Consider the following 22,337-nt stretch of genomic DNA (forward strand, 5'->3'; position numbering starts at 1 on the left):
GGGAGCTGGAGCCTATCCCAGCTGACTACGGGCGAGAGGCGGGGTACACCCTGGACTGGTCGCCAGTCAATCACAGGGCCAACACACAAAGGAAGCCGGAGTACCCGGAGAAAACCCACGCAGGCACAGGGAGAACATGCAAACTCCACATAGAAGGGCCCAGACCGGGATTCGAACCTGGAACCCTCTTGCTATGAGGCGACAGTGCTAACCACTGCACCACCGTGTCCCCCTACGTGATATTTAAATACATACAAAAGTATAAATATTCCTTGAGAAGCAAAAACCACGATAACTACGTAGAACTAGGGCAAATCAGTTAAATCACTTTCTTGTGTATGTCAGGCTGAGTATCAGGTTGAATATTTAACTCAATGTAAACACCATATAGCTTCAAATCAAGAGCCGAAAGGAGCATACATATGACAGTCTGACAAGATAAGATTTTTTTTTTACTTAGCTAGCTGTTAAGTGTTGTTGTCATGTTTAGCTCTGATTAGTCAAAAGTGTTGTTAGTTTGTTTTTTTCCCCCACATTTTTCAGCAGTAGCAATGAAATATTCTTTGTGACATACTGCCACAGTCTTTAGATGCTGTTACAGTTGGCCTGATCAAAACGCTGAGCATATTTGTTTTGCTATCAGTGATTATGTTGATGATATCTAGAAACAATATAAAATATTGATAAAACAAGATGCAGTGAAACCATGGGAGGTAAAAGCCCTGTAAAGCTCTCTTTGGTTGGGCTACTTGATTGGCACAGACTTTGCACATTCATGGTTCCCAGACACTGTGTTCAATTCAGTTTATTTATATAGTACCAACAACAAATTTATTTCATGACATTTTCTAATTAGAGCAGGTCTAGACCAAACTCTTTAATTAAAGATAAAACAACTGCCCTCATGACTTTGGTGATTCCTTTATTTTTTTTTTCTCTCTACGCTACAATGAGGTTGACATTTTGTGTTTTGAATCCTATTGTATAACTACACTACTACTGGGAGTTATCTTTGATCAGAATATGTTCTTTCACTCACACATAGCACAAATTTCAAGGTCTGTTTTCTTTCACCTTCACAACATTTCAGAAATTAGGCACATTCTTTCTCAAAAAGATACAGAAAAACTAGGACATGTATTTATTACCTCCAGGCTGGACTATTGCAACACATTGTTATCAGGCTGCTCTAGTAAGTCCCTAAAAACTCCAACTAATCCAGAGCTCTGGTGGACATGTACTGATAAAAACATATTTCTCCTGTACTGGCTTCTCTTTAGTGGCTGCCTGTAAAATTCACAATAGAGTTTAAAATTCTCCTCCTCATATACAAAGCCTTTAATGGTCAGGCACCATCTAATCTTAAAGAGCTCATAGTACCTTATTATCCAACTAGAACTCTATGTTTTCTGTTGAATTACTATATCTATTGGATGCTAAATGGACTGCATTTGTATAAGGTCTTGTGTTCAGTGTCAACAGGTTGGTAGTTTTTCACATTATGCTTAGCGTATTTGCATTGTCACTGTGAGCATGTTAGTTGATGTTAGCAACTCAATCACTGCTCTGCTTAAGCTGCCAGCATGGCTGTAGTCTCTTGTTATAAGTGCATTAGATGAAAAATGTGTTAACATAATTTAAGTGGAAGCCAGTGAAATCAACAATCAAACTGAGATTTTTTTTTTTTTTTTATGATTTACGTGAGTTATTATTTGGAGGAGAGGAATATTCACTGTCTTTGTGCGTCAGCCCTGCAATTGACTGGCGACCAGTCCAGGGTGAACCCCGCCTCTCGCCCGTAGTCAGCTGGGATAGGCTCCAGCTCCACCCCCGCGACCCTGACGGATAAGCGGTATAGAAAATGGATGGATGGAATATTCAGTGTTTCTTGACAAGGATGCAGAGTCAGGACTACAAGGCAATTGTGTTCTTCAGTCAGCTCTTGTCAGAGAGTTGAGCTTGGCTGGGAACTTGCCCTCATAGTCTGGGCATGTGCAAAGAGAACAGGGCAGCTGGAGACACTTGGTTGGGATTGATGTGGGAGAGCAGATTGTTAGAGGCCTGCCATTCTGACCTCTGTTCACTGTGGATAATGCATTTGTAAATGGCACCTTAGTTCTCTTCTTTCTTGCATGAACATATCTTAACATTTTCAAGATAAAATAACACACTTTTCAAACCTTTGGTCTCACTTTCTCTCTATTCACAAACTCATACAAACTTAAAAAGTCACACAAAGAACTCATCGTTAACTGCTGCTAAACTTAGTTTACACATCTGCAGCGATGATTAAAATGTGTAAATGAGTGTCTTTTTTACCAGTCAAACTCTAATTTTGTACATTAAGGACACAATTAGCATGCTGGGCTGGAAACTGTGACCCCTGCTAGTGTACACAGTGCCTTGTCACGTTCATTGACAAGGAATTAATTTGAAATTTGGCATGCTGCTACGGCCGAAGTGTTGGCAGCTAATACAGATCTGATGCGCGCACACACAAACAGACGAGGAAACACACCACCACCACTGCCACCCTGACAGCAGAATGGGCATGTTGTACAACATGGGCTCAAAATGTGTATTGCACAGTGAGTGAGGGATGAAACATGGCCGCCTGGCCACATGAATATGAATGGACATTTGGAGGAAGAAACACAGGAGGGTTCAGTGTGGAAATATGGCAACTAATGCCATCTGGATTACAACTGTACATGTGGAAGCATGGTCAAATATTTGTATATGCACAAGCAATACACAAACATGCATCATTAGGGACAGAAGGCCTTCATTTAAACCACATTAAACCTATAATTTGTGAAATGTTGTTTCAATAACAATAACAATAATAACAGAAGAAGAAAAAGTCAATTTACAATTCACCAAACACACAACTAATCTGCATTAGTTGAATTTGTATCTTGTTTTCTATCTAAATTTCCATTATTCTGTGTTTTGATCGCACCATAGTTCTGCTAAACTACTGTTACAGTTAATCAGTGAAAGAGTGTGATGCCACTGTTAAGAGTCTATCACACCACTTGCAACAGCTTTGTCTCCTTCTTTACATGCAGTAGATACTAACAAAATAGTGACCCTCTCTACTTCTTCTTCTTCTTCTTCTTGGTCAACAACAGTGCTACAGATTATTAAAATTTTTTGACTTACAATCTGTGGATTGTATGGGATGCATTATCTGTAAAATTTGATTAGTAGCATTCACATTTACTGCTGAAATCAATAGAGCTAAATCTTGTCTGATCTAACCAGTCAATTATGAACAGAGCAACTGCAGGTGTAGTCACAAGAATCTTTGGTCTTTTAGTTCTTCATATCACAAATACATTTAAAATTGATTCTTTATTCAAAAAAGCTAGAAATGTATCAAAAAAATGAACACTATTTTCAGACTCATAGGCAAGTGCACTGTGTGCCAAACCGTCGACTCATGGTTTTTTATTTATTTGCTACTTATTTTGCTTGTTTTTGTATGATACCCTGCCCAATTAATGCATTGATTTATGGGTTATGAGTCACTTTAGACAACTGAAAGTGGCTTGTTTTTATATTTTAACAAAAGTCACTAAGTAAAGGAATCTTGACTCTTTCTCAAACCTTTCTTGAACCAAAGATTTAGTCAGCCTGTTCACACTCCTGTGTGTGACAAATTTCAAAATTAACTTGTTTTTAAGTTGTGTTTTGTTAAGTGAGAGTGCGTATTTAATAATAATAACTTGATACCAGAGCCCTTCATGCGTTAAGCTGATGCTGCAGGGATACGTAGCTCATCATAGTTTGAAGTTTAGAGCCACTAATCAGGCTGCTGTATTTAATTAGTTTGGACTCAAAACATTTTGGCTTTAGTAGCTTAAACCCAACCACAAGCAGGACATTTTCTCCAAAACATAAACTAGCCATAAATAAAGAATGTTTGAAGGAGACATAGTTGATTAAAGAGATGATTCAGGCATTTAAGCGTCCACAAATACACACGCAGGATAATAAATAAGTCTCACTTACAGGTACATCCACGTACTTTGAGGCAGCTTTCACCTTGACATAAGGGAGAGAGAAGTGGGTGAAGAAACAGTGAGAACTTTGGCTGTGGCATCATTTTTCAGAATACAGGCTGTCATGGTGAGACTGTATCGAATGTAGATTACAGTGACTCATGTGGTGAGTTCAACTGCAAAAGTGCACAGACAAAGTCAATAACTTGACTTTTGTAATACTGTTGGATACCAGCTGAGGTGTTACGATATTTTGTGCTCAAAAAAGGTCATACTGTATGAAAATTTGCACTAAAGATGATTAAAGAAAACAAGATTCTAAAATGCAGTCTGATTAAGCCATCATTAAATTTAAGATGGGCATCAACAATATGATATATCAAATGTAATTTGGAAGCAACTCTGCTAAATCTAATGTTTCTAACAGACACAAATTCTAATGTTGCATTGCTTTCGCTAGTCTGGTACGGTGAACTGATGCAGTGCACTGGAATGTGATACTTACTGTGAAAGATAGGAAGGACGAGAAGAGTGTTCCTTCATCATATCTGGAGAGCTTGGCTAATACGCTCTCTAAAATGACCACAAACTGAGAAAGTGAAGAGAAGAAAAAAAATGCAGCAATGGAATTACTTATTACGTATTACTTATGGGAATGCAGCAGTACCACAAAGTAGGAACAGGCTAATACACTCAAAATTCTTGCGAGTATTTTCATTTCCAACCAGCGATAAAATAGTGTGTTAAATTATTAAAGCATTAACCTGTAAGCAATATCCCCCAGGAATTGTTTTGAGTCTGTGGTTGTTTGAAGTCTCTTTGAGAACCATTGTAGTTGATTTCCTAGCACTCTAAAAGCAACTAGAGAAACCTACACTCTAGCCTTCTGATGTAAAACACTTGAGTATGTTGTCTCCACTCAACTTTCTGTATATCTGTACCTGAACGACTTTCTCACGCACTACCAGTCTGGTTTCAAGGAAGGTCGCTCACAGAGGCCACCCCTCACACAGGGTAACTCCACACTGATTGAGCAGATTGTCTCCACTCCATCGCCATCCTGCTGGACCTTTCAACAGCATCTAACAGAGTCAACCACAAAATTCTACCTCTACCCTTCAAGAACTGTTCGCATCCACCTCTGAACAGTGGGGCCTTACTGAGGGATGTATTCCCTGGGTCCCCTTCCAAGTTATTCAGCTTAATTAACATGGCTCTTCCTACAGCAGCTATGTACATGACACTCAACTCATTCTGCATTTTCCCCAGTGTCTATCCCAGCTGGCATATTGTATCTCAGTGGATATGTGGATAAGCTACCCATCATTCCAAGAGAGGTATCTGTCTCCATCTCCAACTCTGTGGTGTTCATGGCTCAGACTGCAAGGAACCTATGTAGAACAAGAACCAGCTCTTGAAGATGCATTCTCAACAGCATCACCTGGACACATCCATTCCCCACCCAGCAGATGGCACAGGTCATGGTCCAGGTTCTTATCATCTCGCACCAAGACTGCTGTAGCTTGCTCATAACTGATCTCTGCATGTGCCAGCCAACCTCTGCAGATCATCCATCCTGGTCTACATTCTCCCACACTACTGCTTCTCCATACCCTGCACTGTTGATAAGTGACTGTTAAAATGTAATTCCAAACCCTGGCTTGATGTTCATGCTACAAATGACTCAGGCCAGTGCCATGTCACATGTCATGCCATTCCCTTATTACCAAGATGGTCCAGGTACTGCTCAACAAAATAATGACTGTTTGCTGTCTTGGCTAATATCAGGACAGCATAAATTTTACACATCAGGACACTTCTGTTCCAGACTGAAAATTCATCTGTTCAGACTGCACCTTGGCCCATTTTTCTGTCTGATTATCTTACTATTTCTTAATGTAGCTTTTTGAAGCAGTCCTGCATATTTGGTGAAATTGATGTACATGTTTTTGCAATTTATGGTTTGGGTCATCATGATTGAATGCACTTACTGTCAGTCACTTGGATAAAAGCAAACAATGTGATACAAACCCTCGTTGTTGTTTGTAATCCAGCCAATGATTGTGGTGTCATTCACAAACTTTACAACAGAGTTCTCTCCATATTTGGGTTACAGTTGTGAGTGTACAGCGTGAACAGGAGGGGGCCAAGCACACAGCCCTGGGGGGCTTCACTGATGAGCACTAGAATGGAGGAGGTGTGACTTCCAATCCAACCTGGCTGGGTTCTGTTTTGAGGAAGCCCAATATCCAGTTGCAGAATGTGCGAGTCAGTTTTAAAGGCCGGTCCGTGAAAGTACGGTCTGATATTAAACTGGTTCGTGGCGCAAAAAAGGTTGGGGACCGCTGGTTTACACTACACACTGACTGACTGGAGTTGTGAACTAGCTAAATGCTATATAGTCTATGTGCAAAACATCACCTGTACTATGTGTCCTCTATGTTCACTGCATTGTCCCTGATAAATAAAACACTGCAGATTTTTTGGGAGTACAGAGACGATGGTGGCTGTCTTGAAGCAGGTAGGAATACTCTCTGAGACAGTGAAATGGTAAAAATGTCAGAGATGATCTCAAATAGCTTGTTGGCACATGTTCCTAGTATAGGACCAGGGATGTTATCACGTCTGACACTTTTACTCATTTTCATTCTCATCAGGGTTTCTCTTCCACTGTGGACACGAGGAGTGGCATGTCCTCTGGAGGCAGTGTATACAGCTGAGGACAGCTGAGGAGATCAAAGCGAGCGTAAAATGTCTTAAGCACGGTGTGGCTTCACACATGATGGGGGGTGCTTTGTAGCCTGTAATGCTCTGTATCATCTGCAAAATATCTGTGATGTTGTTCACACTGAGGTCTCTCTCCAGTCTCTCTTGACATGAATTGTCTCCTAGATGTCTGATTTAAGTCTCACTTTTGCTGTGTTGTAGGCATGCTTTTTTGTCTTGATCTAAAGGTAGTTTCTATATAGTATGGACAGTATGGTTATTTTCCCCCTTTTAGTGATTTTGAGTCTCTTTGTGGTTATTTTGTGCCATTTTGTAGTCATTTTAATCTATTCATGGTCATTTTGACTTTCCATGTTTCTATGTGGTTTTTTTCTGATTATCTGCAGTTGTTTCGTGTCACTTTGTTGTTTTTTGAGTCTCTAGCTGTTTCGCATCACTTTTTGATCCTTTGATTAACAGGAACAGTTAACAACAACTTCAAATGCAAATTTATTAAAATGTACGCTCTCTGTTTTGTACCTTAGCTACCAGCAGAGTGATCATCTCCTTCACCGTCTCTTCAATTAGATTGTCAATTTGGGAATGGTATTGTCTCTACAGGGGAAGAAAAGAAAACACATTACTCTTATCCACACTTAGCAACCCCGCCATGGAGGCACATTAAAGGGAAACAACAGACATTTTTTTTTAATATTTCAGATCATATTTGTATTCATTTGTATTGAATTAATTTTTTGCCATAAGGAAGTTAGGCATCTTTAGTGGGCAAATCTGACTATCACAGTTATATCAATATATATTACTTATGAACTGCAATTTAGACATTTTTGGGACAGGGCCTACATGAATCACACCATCATGTCCATAAGACAAGATGTACAAGCCTCATACACGATTCTTAAAAAAATCAAAAAAAAAAATGTGTTGGTGTCCAAGCAATAGCAAATATTCAGAGTTGTTAACTGAAAATCCCACTGTTTGTTTAAATATGCTTACTGAGGCTCAAATGAGAAGCTCAGTCTCATCGCCAGGCCTAGCTCAGCACAAAGCCTACCCAAGCCATTCCAATAGCTGTTTATCTTTATATGATTTGATCAGATTATTTGTTTTTTAATTTGTAATTCAGAGATGAAGATCTAAACTAAATGGGAGATCATACACAGAAAGCAATTTGCAGAACATCCTTCCTTTCTTGTCACCTTCACGTGTGGGCACGTGTGGGCACGTGAAGGTGACAGGGAAACTGGCGATGGAGTTCCATCGCCACCCGAGTTCCATAAAGTAACCCTGCTAATCCAGCTTCTCTAAAAAAAAAGCTTTGAAATGATAAGTCCTGCTAAACAGCTGCTGTTATAGAAACTCAAAGGAAGTACCACTGCAAGGAATCCTTTTGTTTAGCCTTGTAGCACCTACAGAGCAGTGAAGGACTTCATAATAATTAATTCATTGTCAGTAATTGGTATCATTCGTGAGATTCTGCCAAATATGAGATCTCTCACTTCTACTCCATGTATATTCAATACCATCTACACATATGCTAATGAAATCCAAACAATTCAAGTGGTGGAACACAGACAGGGAAAACTGATGACTAATTATACATTTGGGAATCAGAGGGTGAGATTTCAATTGAATTCTTAGCCACACTTACCCAGTCTCTTACAAACTTTCACAAGACAGAGAGGAGAAAAAAAGCAGCGGAAAAGGAGAAAGATAGAGGTGACATGACACATGAAAAATTATGTGAATACTGCAAAGAAATTAAAAGACAAAGAAAGAAAAAAAGAAAGATGTATTCAGATAACAGAGGGGGAAAAAATAACAAAAGACTTTCCCATTCCCATCTATGAAGGCCATTCACAATAGACAAATAATTTTTATTCCAAAACCTAATGAAACTTAAATCACAAGTTATTTAAACAGAGAAACTGTACAACGTCCATGATGTAAGTGGCAGATTCAAACTTTAAAGATCAAATGATTTGCTGCAAGTCAGGGCTCCCTCTGTTTTAAAGAAAATGAGGTTCCAGAACATTGCTTTGTGTCTCCTACCTCCTGCCCCAGGTCCATGGCACACAGCTTGGCTGACTGGGCCTTGGCATCCACCATGACGTTGAACATGGTGCAGATGGACTGGGGAACCCGGAAATCTGTGGCCCGGCTGCTCCTCTGAAGCTTGGCCTCGAATGCTGCCCGTGTCCTTTTAGGAAGGAATGAAATAAATAAGGCTGAAGTTAGGATTGTAGAAATACTGAGGTCCTAAGTACTGCTCCCTCAACTCAGGCATCCCCTGGGAAAAAAAAAGAAAAGAATTTAACAGCATTTTACCGTTTTACACAGGATTCGATCATGTCACTGGACATCAACTTAAGTCGCGTCTCCAGGTGTTTGCCAAACTCCTCCTCTGGCCAGTGAAGATCTCTGATGAAAGTCTGCAGGGCATCCAACTTCCAGAAGAGATCTTCTGATGTGCCTGAGCCATTACTGCAGGGTCACAGATCAGAGTTCAGCATTTGCAAAACAAGAGCTTTGAAATGAATGTTGCTATTATGTGAATTGTTTGAATGGCTACTGTAAATTAATGCAAAAGCCTGGTTGCTTGTAAAGTGTTAGATCATGTCATGTTTTTTTATTTTGTATTTGTATTTATCCTACAGTACTGAAATAATAGATATCTGATATAATTACCCAATTAAGGTATCAAGGGTTACCATTGCTTTTCACCTACTTCAGTACTAAAAATTCTTCAATTACTGTCCTCAGATGGACCTTTGCACACCATATACCATGCTCAGTGTTCACTGTATTCATGTTGATATAGTCAGTACTGAGGGGAAGCAGGCTCCATGTTAACGCTGTTTTAGACGCTGTACTGTGAGTAAAGGTGAAAATTTATGCATCCTGTCATTTACACACAAAGAAATATTGGAGGGTTGGACTGTGTGAATGTGCAGGTGGAGAATAAATATCTTTGTACTTTGTACTTGTATTTTTGTGATGTTTAGTGAAAACAATTTTAGCATAGAACAGACAGACACTGAGTGTGTTTGTGTGTGTTATGTGTATTTTACAGTTAACAAAAATGGAAACAAGAGGGAAACTCTGGTTAGATTCAGGCTTCCCACTCATATTAAGAAATCCTTTTTTTAAAGATGTTTTCAAATTCAACAGACATGCTGCTCAAGGGCACTGAATGAAACTTTCCCATATCTGCACACAGAAATTGTTCATTTCCAGGACATTTCTACATTTTGTGCAATGTCTAAAGACTTTTGGCAGCTTAAAACAACAGGTTTTCCTGGATGAGTGGGAGCCCTCATTTTGTTAATGTGAACTGAAAAAGGGGGTAGCGGGTCAAGTGGAAGTGCTTGGATCAGGATTAAAAGCAGTGCTGTAGATGCTGATATCTAATTATCACTGACATTATTAAGGCTATTACTTCCTTCAACAGCACAGTTCAGGGACACGTTCAGACACAAGGGACCCCTCATCAGTCATCTCCCAGCAGAAAGAAGAGAGAAACCAGGGTCAGGGCATTATAACATCAGGTAACAGAGGGAAAGGCTTGTAAATATGAAAAAAAAAATGAAAAGATGCAAGTTCAGAAGAAGGACCGTATCTTCTTAAGGTCATGTCTGTACTTCTGAGGAGACATAGTTTTAACTATATTTACAGATTGTAAATAGCTTTAGTTCTAATGGGTGTTGAAACACATCAGACAATACATTAATTTAGATCTTGTGATGTATTGCATAAACCATTATCACAGCCTGTGGTGTTTCTGGACAGTATATCCAAACACATAATACTCAGGCTTTTTGCAGCTCTAAATTAATTAACTAGAAATAACAACAGAAGATGGAGATTAAGTAAGTTTCCTATTCAAGCACTGGGAAGCGTACCATGTTCTAGGTGTTGCCTAAGAACAGAAGAAGCAGAAAGTCTGAAGCACAGGAACTATGTTTCATAACCCTTGAAGCAGAAAATCAAGTAAATCAGTTATAATCTCGAAAAATTACTTATTATAAAAAAAAGTAATGTAAGTTACTGAATTCAAAATATGCAATCATCAAATAAAAATTTAAATTTGTTCTTTTGTTCATGAACAAAAAACATAAAAACAAAGTTCCCACCAAACTTCAGCTATGCTTAGTGCTTGCAAATATTCTACATAGACAACAGACAACAGTGTATGTATATATATATGTTTGCATATATGGTATAAATTAAGTCATTAACAAGCAGTTAATTGAAAAATTATAGTCATTATAAATGGTGAAACAATTCTTATGCACAAAAGCAGCATGTAGAACATACAAAATATCCTCAATGTTAATAATAAATATAAATAATAAATTCTTTTAATTGCTCTTTGGTTTGCATTCTCCGTCTCCTGGCTATGTGTTTGCATCTTTTCAGTCCACATGAAGACAAATGGGAGTGAAAACGTGGGGACTTCCAAGTCACTGCCCTATCCATCCATGGACACACCAGGCAGTGACTCTGGCATGAACGTGGCTTTGGGCCTGTATAAAACCTGTATGATGACAGATTACTCCAGTTATGTAATGTTGTTAATATTAATTGTTACACCCATAAACCAACCTCCATGGGTCCTTTTGGATTGCTACTTTGGGCTTTTATGACATGTCCCCTCTTATGGGATCTTTTCTTTGCAAAAGTGAACATGTTAATAAATACAAAGTGAAGCTTTTTTTAACAATGAAAAACTGTATTTTTGAATGTGTATCCACAAAAATCCAGATGAGGGAACGGGGACTGGTGTGCTGCAGTGACAGCGTCACACTCTGCAGGATGCTACAGCACATGAAGGAACTTTTACACCTTTGATCCCCGTTGATGGTGCAGACAGTGTTTCGCTTAGGTTGTCAAAGTGCTACAGATGATGTGTCAAGTGTTTATTGAGAAACTCAGAGTGCTTTTAATGATAGCGCTCATATACATATTAATAGAAAACCATCACTGAAATCAGAGGTTATGACACATTGTTCAAACAGGTTAAAAATGTTAACTGCTTATACCACAACATAGAAAAAGTATATTTATTTATAAAACTGCTATAAACTGCTATAATTACTGTGGGTGTTAAGGCTAATTGACTTTGGAACAGTCCTCCAAAATCTTAAAAAGGCTATCTTTTATTATATTTTCTTGAAATAATAATTGTATATTTTCAAGTTATGTTTCGTATATCTTTTAAACAGTACTGCAAGTTCTGTTTAGAAAGTGCAGTACAAAGCTTACTTATAATCTTGCCATTAATTAGTTCATTTTCATGGTGATTTCATGATGTTAATTTATGTTATTATAAAACAAACAAACTTTTCAATCTTAAAACAGCTGTGACACTTTCTGTTCTCTACTACATATACACACAGCATGCACCTCCTGCATATTTTCTACACATATAAGTTTTAAAGTTTTGGATTTATAAATGTTACAGGTCATCCAGCTACTTTGGGTTATGGTTAGGGTTATTATTCCACGTTCATGCCAAAGACATGCCTGCATGTCTCAGGTTGCACAAGTAAGATACACACTCTGAGTCATAATTGGCCGTCATCCAGTTGGGAGGAGAAAAGCTGGGCATTTGTGGGAGGTTAACACTTGGCGCTGTTAAATTTGGTACTTTAGGCATTTGAAGGTTAACATTGGGCAGAGTGCTTGTTATACTCCTGTAGAGAGAAACAGAATAACACAAGACAGAAAACACATCAAATCTGATGCAAATGAAAAAAAAAGAGAGGGAGAGAGACCATAAGTCATCATTTTGAGAATCAAAGTCATTTTTTAGGGATTCTAAGTCATTATTGAGAAATGCTAACTCGTTACTTTGTGATAAATAAGTAATTATCTCGAGAAAGCCTCTCAAAAGGATCTTTTTTTCACATTGGTGGAAATGGGGTTTCATGAGCTTTAATTAAAACTCAGACCCAACCATGCCACAAACTATAAACACATCCAATAAACACACACACACACGTGGAGAATTGTGTTTTGTAAAGTAAAGCGGGTCCTCACAATGTGACTGTGTAAACAGATTTTTGCCCCCACGACAGTAGTAATATGTATACACAACCACCCACCTACCCACACACACACACACACACACAGTGCTCTGGGTTCAGTGGCATTTTAGTGATTTAGAATCCAGTATTCAGCATGGGTACTGACTAAACTAAACATATCTGTCAATTCTGTGTTATGGAGAATGTCTTGAAAAATGCAGCCAAATACTACTGTAGACAGTGTGTAAGACGCATTCATTATGTTGTTATTAAATGCTTTGACGTATATGTTCATTCCTCTGTTGTGCGACTTAGTAGGAGCAATTTGGTTATTGGCAAAGAGTCAATGATTATGGGAAATAATCATTAAAGTAAAATCAGTGTATGCTTAATACACATAAATATCGGGGCACCACCCTGTCACCAGGGACCAATAGCCAAATTAATTAATGGGAAAACAGTCTCTTAAAATTGTGAAGGATGAATCCGAGCACTGGCTGTCATGAATTCAGCTGTTATTACAAGTACATACACAATAACCACAGGCAACGACAGGTTAGACTATAACAGGATTTATTAAACAGCAACAACCATCCATAGATAAGCATCACTTTGTAATAAACACTATTATAATCTAAGTTTTATAAACACACATTAACTATTAACTAAGATAACACAGGTACAGCAACAAGAGTATATCTATACATAGGTGTGCATATATACAGGAGTGTGTGTGTGTGTGTGTGTGTGTATGGGTGTGTGTGACAGAGAGAGATGATGACAACAGTATGGGGGCTAACAAGCTAGCCAGGTAGCGGCTAACAAGCTAGTGGCTAAAAACAAACAAGATGGCGGTTAGCATGCTAGCCAGAGGGTGGCTAACAAGCTACAGGCTAAAAACAAACAAAATGGCAGTTAGCAAGATAGCAGCTAACAAGATAGCAGCTAACAACAAGCTAGTGGCTGGCTACAATTAAGATGGCGGATGGCCACATGAGGGGAGGAGCTACAACCAGAATGGCGAGTGGGGAAACTACAACCAAAATGGTGGAGGACTACGTGAGGAGGGGTCAGCACACCAGGATGAACAACCACATAAAGGATGACTCAGCAAACAAAACTAGTCACACGCATGTGATGACTCAGCAAAACTTCAAATGACTACCGAAGAATACGCCGGCCGTATTATTCAGAGCCAAGATGGTGATAACCAACGTGATGTTGCTTATGTGGTCACAGAAGGGAACGATGGGCGGAAGCCTTTGAGCGCCACGTACCCCTTGGTTACGGTTCGTGATCGCGTGCTCGGACTTTCGCCTCACCGTTCAGAAAGAAGAGTGTGAGGAAAGATAGAAATGAAAATACAAGAAAACACAACCCAATAAAATAATCCACTCTAATTCTTTAGAAACTCGCGTGTAACCACACAATAGCGGAGTCAGTAAACCGGAGCTTATCTGCTCAGCTATTGGTCCTTTAACTGGTGACGCGCGGTCTCGCTGAAACGGCGGAAATGACCGACCGGAAAACAAAATCAATGAATGCAGCGCTTAAAAGTTACATAAATCATGTGTAAACAACCCTACGTTACACTATCTCTGCCCAGACATAAGCCTCTTACGTTGCGTTGCTCCGATCATTCGGAGTTTGAAATAATGATCCGCTTAAACGTTCGCAGCGTCGTCCTCGGCGGGATGCTGGCGGTCCGTTATTCTGATGATGCGGAGTGTTGATCTCTCGGCGGCAGCGGAGAAAATCACCGATGAAAAAGTTAACAAACTTTGTTTCGTCCTTAACAAAGTCGGCGCGCGGCTCGTTAACGTGCGATCAGCTGATTGTTCAGCGATCCACGTCGGTAAAAGGAAAAAAGGAAAAGTTACGGAGAAAATACAGCAGTCTGTTTCTCGGCCTGCGAGTTGCAGAACTGTGACCCGGGATCTAAAATGATGTTAATCAAAACGTTTGATTGTTGCTCCCTTTTGGCGGTTTGGACATTTGGAGAGCCTGGAGAAGCTCTCACTGTCACAGCACGCACGGGGAAAAAGCGCATGCTGATGGTCGCAGTGACCTTTTATTACCTGAGTGACGTCACTTCGGACCCCCGTGGAGATGGCTGGCACGCAGCCAATGTCCGTGCTGGTTCTGAGTTTAAACTCAGGAATTTATGACTAGTTGCACATCATGAGTGGGGGCTCTAACAGTTGGTCACTCTAACTCAGGCTTTATGGGTTACATGTAGGCCGCTCTATTGTTCTCCAGAGCGCATGGCCAGAGATCCCAACATCCCCCCTTTGGTCTGAAGAATGGGGTAGGGGCCACAGTCTTTAGAGCAACATTCTCTAAGGTCGAATGGTCCATGTGCGCTGAAGGTGGTCATCCTTCTGGCTTCCTTCCTGTTGGCTGATGAGCAGACACAGTGATCAACAGTTCAAAGTTCAGAGTTCATTGAGGCTTTAGCTCAGAGTTCATTGAGGCTTTAATTCAGAGTTCATTGAGGCTTTAATGTCTGGACAGAGTTGAGACACAGTCTGGGCAGATATGAATAATGAGCTAACTAACTCCACTATGATTAATTGGCATTTCAACAACGCATTTAACACAATTTTAAAAGAGCATAGCTCAATGTAGGTACCCAAGGAAAGAAAGAGAGGAGAAAGAAGAGGAGGAGTATCAGTGAATTGGCTATGTATTCTAATGTAGCCAGCAGCTTAGTGGCTATATCATGCCGGTCGTAGGCTAATGGGGCTTTGTGGTGACTGTATTCACAAGCCATAGGTGGCCAATTCACTCTGCGAGGATCTCACTTTCCTCTGTTCTTGCAGACACGGTACCCTGGCATTTTTGCTAGGGTGAGTCAACTCTCAAACCACAGAGATCATTCACATCTCTGACAAATGGCTGCTGGGGCAGACCCAGTGGATATTCCTGGTTCAGGTACATGTGTTTAAGGTTCAAAATACAATGAGGAGTCTCCCTCATGATACACCAATATAAATGACATACGTGTAGTGTCTTGCCAAAACCAACATTCAAAACAGACTTCAGTTGCTCATTCTGCCAGTCTATGATAGTTATGGTTACAACAGAGCCTAGCTCTAATTTCTAGAGGTCTATGATAATTATAAGGAGGGATTTATTACCTTCAGTAAATTTAGGGATTGGTTCAATCTAACTGACTTGAAGATTAGAATATAAAAGGTGACCCCCCTTTCCCTGAATTTGTGCTCGATTCAGAGGATGGTTAATTAAAAATGACAGCAGGTAAGGCATCCTTGAATTTAACCTCTGGTGTTGTTGTTCATGGATGTCCAATATGCAACCTGCTGAAGTGTCTGGAGAGTGGTTTTGTAACCATGGTGACCACCACAGGTGAGTCAGGGCGTGGGTGAGCATCAACCCCCCCCTCCCCGTGGCTGGTCGGGTTAATCTATCCTAAACAGCTGGTGATGCTATAAGAAAATCAAAAGGGGAAATATATATATATATATATAAGGAAAAACAAAAGCAGTTAAAGGAACAGGGTTTCTGGTGTTAGGAGTATGTTTGGGTGACTAGGCGGCCTGAGTGGTCGATCTGAACGTCTCCGCCCCACACTTCCTTATAAGCTCTTTTAAACTTTCCTTTTGGAAGTCTTCCCCTTTAAATGGAAGTGGGGCTTTGCCACCATACCTCCTACCCTGTTTGGAGTTGGATTTAAACCTGACCTTTCTGTCTGGCTGACAAGAGTCTTGTGGTGGTGGTCTCAGGTTTTGTGACCAGTTAGGACTGTTGGTCCTCTGACTGGGGTGTCCACCCTGTGGGCGGAGTGATTGGTATGCCGGGGGACCTGGTCCCGCTTGCATCTGGGGGAAAAAACCATGACTCCTCCTTCGTTTCGGAGAAGAGGTTTGGTCAAAGTGAGGGCGTGAGCGGCGCCCTAGATATGGCATGTCGGCCGGTGTGGGGCCAAAGTCCCTGTCGTCTCTCAAGGAGTATGGCTGATGTCCACCTTTCTCCAGGGAGGTTCTTCCTTTGGCAAAGTCAGGTATGGAGCGCTGGAGAGCTGATGAAGTTGCACTTCTTGTGCATGAGGCATTCCCATGCCTATGGTGGACCAGTGGAGGAGTGTACTGGTCATCAATGATCATGTCGGGCATCTCAGTAGGGGCTGCTACCTCTCCACTAACTGTCCTCAGATCAGTGGGTGTGGCTCGAACTGTCTGTCGAGCACCCTCAAGCTCCTGACATGTGGCGGCTATCCGTGCGCGGGATGCCTGTCGTTCAGCCCGCAGCTTGTCCTCCATGGTATCCGCCGTTCGCGTTTTCACCATCTCTTCTGGGACAGGGGCTGCATCTGGGTCAGAACCAATATCAGACGGATCAGGGATCAAGGCTGCTTTCACCTGATCCTCCGTCGTTTGGAGCTGCAAATTTAAATAAGGACAATCCTGCTGGATGGTCTCATTTTCCTCCTTAACTTCACTCAGCTGATCCCTAAGGTCCTTAACCTCTTGCTGTAGGATCAAGTTTTTGTGTTGCTCAGCATGATAGCTGGTCTGCAACACTGTAATCCGCTCCATATACTCTGCAGCTTGTAACTGGGCTTTACGGTGATAAAGCATTGTTACCTGACTGAGCATCTGAGAAATGAGGGACAAGTGACAAGTGACCACTTCCTGTATTTTCTTATCACAGGTGCTAGCGTTGTAGCTGTTCAGGTCACTCATGCCATTAACTGCCAATTTCACGAGGCCAGTGACTGTGGCCTGCATGTCCAGGTCATCTGCCTCTTGGGAGCCTCTGGCTCCTGGGGTGTGGGAATCCCTACTGCTCATTTTGTCTTTCCACTGAACAGACAAAACAAAAATCACAAAACTGCTACACTGAGCAAGTTTAAGTTGCACAGGTGGGCTTCAACCTGTGGCTTACAAACCTACAAAAATCAACAATGTGCTGGGCTAACTCTGGCTGCTAAGTAGTTGTAACTGAGGTTACACAGTAGCACTATACCTTATGCTAAAGGAGTTAGTGCACGTCAAAACAGGACTCACAGAACCAGGAAAGCAAGAGAACACGGCCTGCGTTCTGCCACTTAACCTAGGTAATCCACTGTCCAATCTATGGCACCTCTTAGTGCAATCACAACACAACACAACCAATACTCTTAGTACCCGTAATTAATAGTTAACAATTAAAAATGCAGGGGACGGCTTCTTCACTCTAATTCTGAGAAAAGAGGAGAATAAGGAGAATAATAAAACAACACAAAAGAAAAGAAATTCTCTAAACCGTCAGCAGCAGGTTACTGTGGTGATACTATAACACAGCTGGAATTAGACAAACTCACCTGGGACCCCAATTATGTTGGTGGACCCATGGAAAAGTTTGGTTTTGCCTTTTTGTTATTGTGTTTATACTGTAACACAGCTAGAATAAGACAGCCTCACACGGGGCACCAATGATGTTGTGCGACTTAGTAGGAGCAATTTGGTTATTGGCAAAGAGTCAATGATTATGGGAAATAATCATTAAAGTAAAATCAGTGTATGCTTAATACACATAAATATCGGGGCACCACCCTGTCACCAGGGACCAATAGCCAAATTAATTAATGGGAAAACAGTCTCTTAAAATTGTGAAGGATGAATCCGAGCACTGGCTGTCATGAATTCAGCTGTTATTACAAGTACATACACAATAACCACAGGCAACGACAGGTTAGACTATAACAGGATTTATTAAACAGCAACAACCATCCATAGATAAGCATCACTTTGTAATAAACACTATTATAATCTAAGTTTTATAAACACACATTAACTATTAACTAAGATAACACAGGTACAGCAACAAGAGTATATCTATACATAGGTGTGCATATATGCAGGAGTGTGTGTGTGTGTGTGTGTGTGTATGGGTGTGTGTGACAGAGAGAGATGATGACAACAGTATGGGGGCTAACAAGCTAGCCAGGTAGCGGCTAACAAGCTAGTGGCTAAAAACAAACAAGATGGCGGTTAGCATGCTAGCCAGAGGGTGGCTAACAAGCTACAGGCTAAAAACAAACAAAATGGCAGTTAGCAAGATAGCAGCTAACAAGATAGCAGCTAACAACAAGCTAGTGGCTGGCTACAATTAAGATGGCGGATGGCCACATGAGGGGAGGAGCTACAACCAGAATGGCGAGTGGGGAAACTACAACCAAAATGGTGGAGGACTACGTGAGGAGGGGTCAGCACACCAGGATGAACAACCACATAAAGGATGACTCAGCAAACAAAACTAGTCACACGCATGTGATGACTCAGCAAAACTTCAAATGACTACCGAAGAATACGCCGGCCGTATTATTCAGAGCCAAGATGGTGATAACCAACGTGATGTTGCTTATGTGGTCACAGAAGGGAACGATGGGCGGAAGCCTTTGAGCGCCACGTACCCCTTGGTTACGGTTCGTGATCGCGTGCTCGGACTTTCGCCTCACCGTTCAGAAAGAAGAGTGTGAGGAAAGATAGAAATGAAAATACAAGAAAACACAACCCAATAAAATAATCCACTCTAATTCTTTAGAAACTCGCGTGTAACCACACAATAGCGGAGTCAGTAAACCGGAGCTTATCTGCTCAGCTATTGGTCCTTTAACTGGTGACGCGCGGTCTCGCTGAAACGGCGGAAATGACCGACCGGAAAACAAAATCAATGAATGCAGCGCTTAAAAGTTACATAAATCATGTGTAAACAACCCTACGTTACACTATCTCTGCCCAGACATAAGCCTCTTACGTTGCGTTGCTCCGATCATTCGGAGTTTGAAATAATGATCCGCTTAAACGTTCGCAGCGTCGTCCTCGGCGGGATGCTGGCGGTCCGTTATTCTGATGATGCGGAGTGTTGATCTCTCGGCGGCAGCGGAGAAAATCACCGATGAAAAAGTTAACAAACTTTGTTTCGTCCTTAACAAAGTCGGCGCGCGGCTCGTTAACGTGCGATCAGCTGATTGTTCAGCGATCCACGTCGGTAAAAGGAAAAAAGGAAAAGTTACGGAGAAAATACAGCAGTCTGTTTCTCGGCCTGCGAGTTGCAGAACTGTGACCCGGGATCTAAAATGATGTTAATCAAAACGTTTGATTGTTGCTCCCTTTTGGCGGTTTGGACATTTGGAGAGCCTGGAGAAGCTCTCACTGTCACAGCACGCACGGGGAAAAAGCGCATGCTGATGGTCGCAGTGACCTTTTATTACCTGAGTGACGTCACTTCGGACCCCCGTGGAGATGGCTGGCACGCAGCCAATGTCCGTGCTGGTTCTGAGTTTAAACTCAGGAATTTATGACTAGTTGCACATCATGAGTGGGGGCTCTAACAGTTGGTCACTCTAACTCAGGCTTTATGGGTTACATGTAGGCCGCTCTATTGTTCTCCAGAGCGCATGGCCAGAGATCCCAACACCTCTTTGGTGTTGTTTTCAGTTTTGTCATTGTAAGTAGTGTTCCAAAGTAAGAGTGTGATTGACATGGAGCAGCACTGACCTTGTTTTGTTTCCTGTTAGAGGTATTCTGTATTTAAAATATCCACTCTCAACATCAGTAGACAGCAGTATTTCATACTGTAGTATTAGTATCTAGTACCAAACTGGAAGCAGCACAAAAACGGAACAGTGCTGTTGTAATCAGCATATTGATTAGCGCATTCAGCTGTAGCAGCAATGGATAAAAGCTGAGAGTAAATATCTTGATCAGGGGTGCAATAATACAAACTTAGTATCTTTGTACAACAAATCCCATATACGCTATATATATTGTGACCTCCCTGAATATGTTACAAACAATTAGGTATTCTTATATAAGATGGCAACCACTGTTTTTATGTTCGTACAAATACAAGAGAATTTAAGCAGCTTTGAAAGCAAAAAAGGCTCATATCCTGTTAAGTACACTTAATATTCAATGAAAAGTCAAAACCAAAGTTAAATCTGTGAACTGATCTGCACAGTAAAAATTACATAATCCTAAATAACACATCCACAATTCAGGAGAATACGACAGGTAAAGTCCAGATGAATTAAGGCTTCCTTACTTGACAGGTTCCCAGGATTCCCTTTCAAAACCTCTGTGAATGGACTGCGCAATGGAGGATTCCATCAGGTCAACATATCGTACCACCAATGGGGCATACAGGTCCTGCAGGTGTTTGTGGAACTTCCCATTGCACAGATTATCTGAGGAAATAAGACACTAAAGTCACGCCTAAGCACATAGCACAAAACGCTGACTTAGTGTGGTGTCATGGCAGTTTTATGATACATGTAACACTTGGCAGTCTTTTCTAGTCCATTGCTGTGTTTTTTAGGCATGTTAGCACCACCTGTTCATTTGAGAAATAGTGACAAGAATGTCTGTCGCATCACTTGTGTCACACATACATGCGCAAGATAAACAAAACAGGAACAGAGCTGTTAAAGGTCTAAAACCTCACCAGGAACCTTTAAGTACTCTGCTCAGCTCCAGAGTTCTTTCTTGGCCATCATTATGGACACATATTGTCTCTAGGGAGGTTGACTGAACAGATACAGATACTACTCAGTCACTACAGATGTCACGTGTATAGCTGTGACCTGAAGGGCCTTTTCACATTCTCACATGTTCATGTACATGCTAGGTTGCAAAGCAAATTAAATTAAAGAGTTTGTTCTAAATCTGCTCTAGTTGGAAAGCACCATGAGATAGCTTTTGTCGTGATCTGGTGATATATAAATACATTGAATTGAACTGAATCGAATTAAACCTCTCGGGCAGCAAGACAAATAATGTCCTAAATGGTGATAATGAACAATGACAGGGGAGGTCGGCGTTTGCGGCTAACATTGGCTTTTCATTAGCAGGTATGACACAGCATATCCACTTTTCAATCTTTGTAAACAAAAGGTTGGAGTCTCGGGGTATTTCTAAATCCAGCCCATCAAACACATTTCCCCCAGTCTCCCTCGGCTCCCAACTGGTAAAAAGGCAACACTGACAAAGACCACAGGAGATAAAATGGAGGCCAGTGTGTGTTAATGTGATGCCTCACGGCTCCATGCAGTGTGTCTGGTTTTCCTCTCCCTCTCTTGCTCTTTGTTTTTCTCTCCCCCTCTGAGAATGTGTGTGTTTGTGTTTGTGTGTGTTGGCATTGGAGTCAAGGTCGATGATACACAGTAGGTGCAATGTTTGTTGTGTTCCCTGATTGCCACTCTCCCAATTAGCCACTTGAGCGGCTGCTGTCCACTTGGATGTGTTGTGTCCAGGAGTATATTCGCAGGGCTCGCCGTGGCCCAGCTACCACTGCTTTATACCTCATTAACTCCTCACATGGCAGCCCGACTTTGGTGCCTGACTAGTGCTAAGGCTATTTACTGCTACATAAGTGCACCGCTGTGGGGCAACAGAGAAGATGACCTTCTTTGGAAAAGATATCCCCAAGATTATATGCTCTATTAAAGTGTTTGTGCTCGTTACACTGTGTGAGCAGTGGGAGCTCTGTGGCTCTGATGCTATTGCAGGTGGATTGTTACTGTGCTACATAATAACACTGTGGCCGGAAGATTAGTTCAGTCACTGAT

The 22,337-nt window shown here is 41.2% G+C and overlaps 1 protein-coding gene across 6 annotated transcripts in view; it reads right to left on the reverse strand.

Annotated features, from left to right (window-relative positions):
* cadpsa (Ca2+-dependent activator protein for secretion a) overlaps positions 1-22,337 on the reverse strand; it is a 173,845-nt gene that overhangs the window by 30,159 nt on the left and 121,349 nt on the right. For 3 of the 6 annotated variants that reach the window (XM_046380181.1, XM_046380171.1, XM_046380162.1), the window contains 7 exons: positions 20,816-20,957; positions 12,296-12,430; positions 9,063-9,218; positions 8,787-8,934; positions 7,254-7,328; positions 4,513-4,596; positions 4,018-4,050 (listed from right to left, as the gene is read on the reverse strand). In XM_046380181.1, the coding sequence (XP_046236137.1) occupies positions 4,018-4,050; positions 4,513-4,596; positions 7,254-7,328; positions 8,787-8,934; positions 9,063-9,218; positions 12,296-12,430; positions 20,816-20,957 (773 nt within the window). The remainder of the gene's footprint in view (positions 1-4,017; positions 4,051-4,512; positions 4,597-7,253; positions 7,329-8,786; positions 8,935-9,062; positions 9,219-12,295; positions 12,431-20,815; positions 20,958-22,337) is intronic. The other 3 variants (XM_046380189.1, XM_046380152.1, XM_046380143.1) reach the window with 1 other exon arrangement.

Source organism: Scatophagus argus, chromosome 3 (assembly GCF_020382885.2).
Source record: "Scatophagus argus isolate fScaArg1 chromosome 3, fScaArg1.pri, whole genome shotgun sequence".
Taxonomy (NCBI): domain Eukaryota; kingdom Metazoa; phylum Chordata; class Actinopteri; family Scatophagidae; genus Scatophagus; species Scatophagus argus.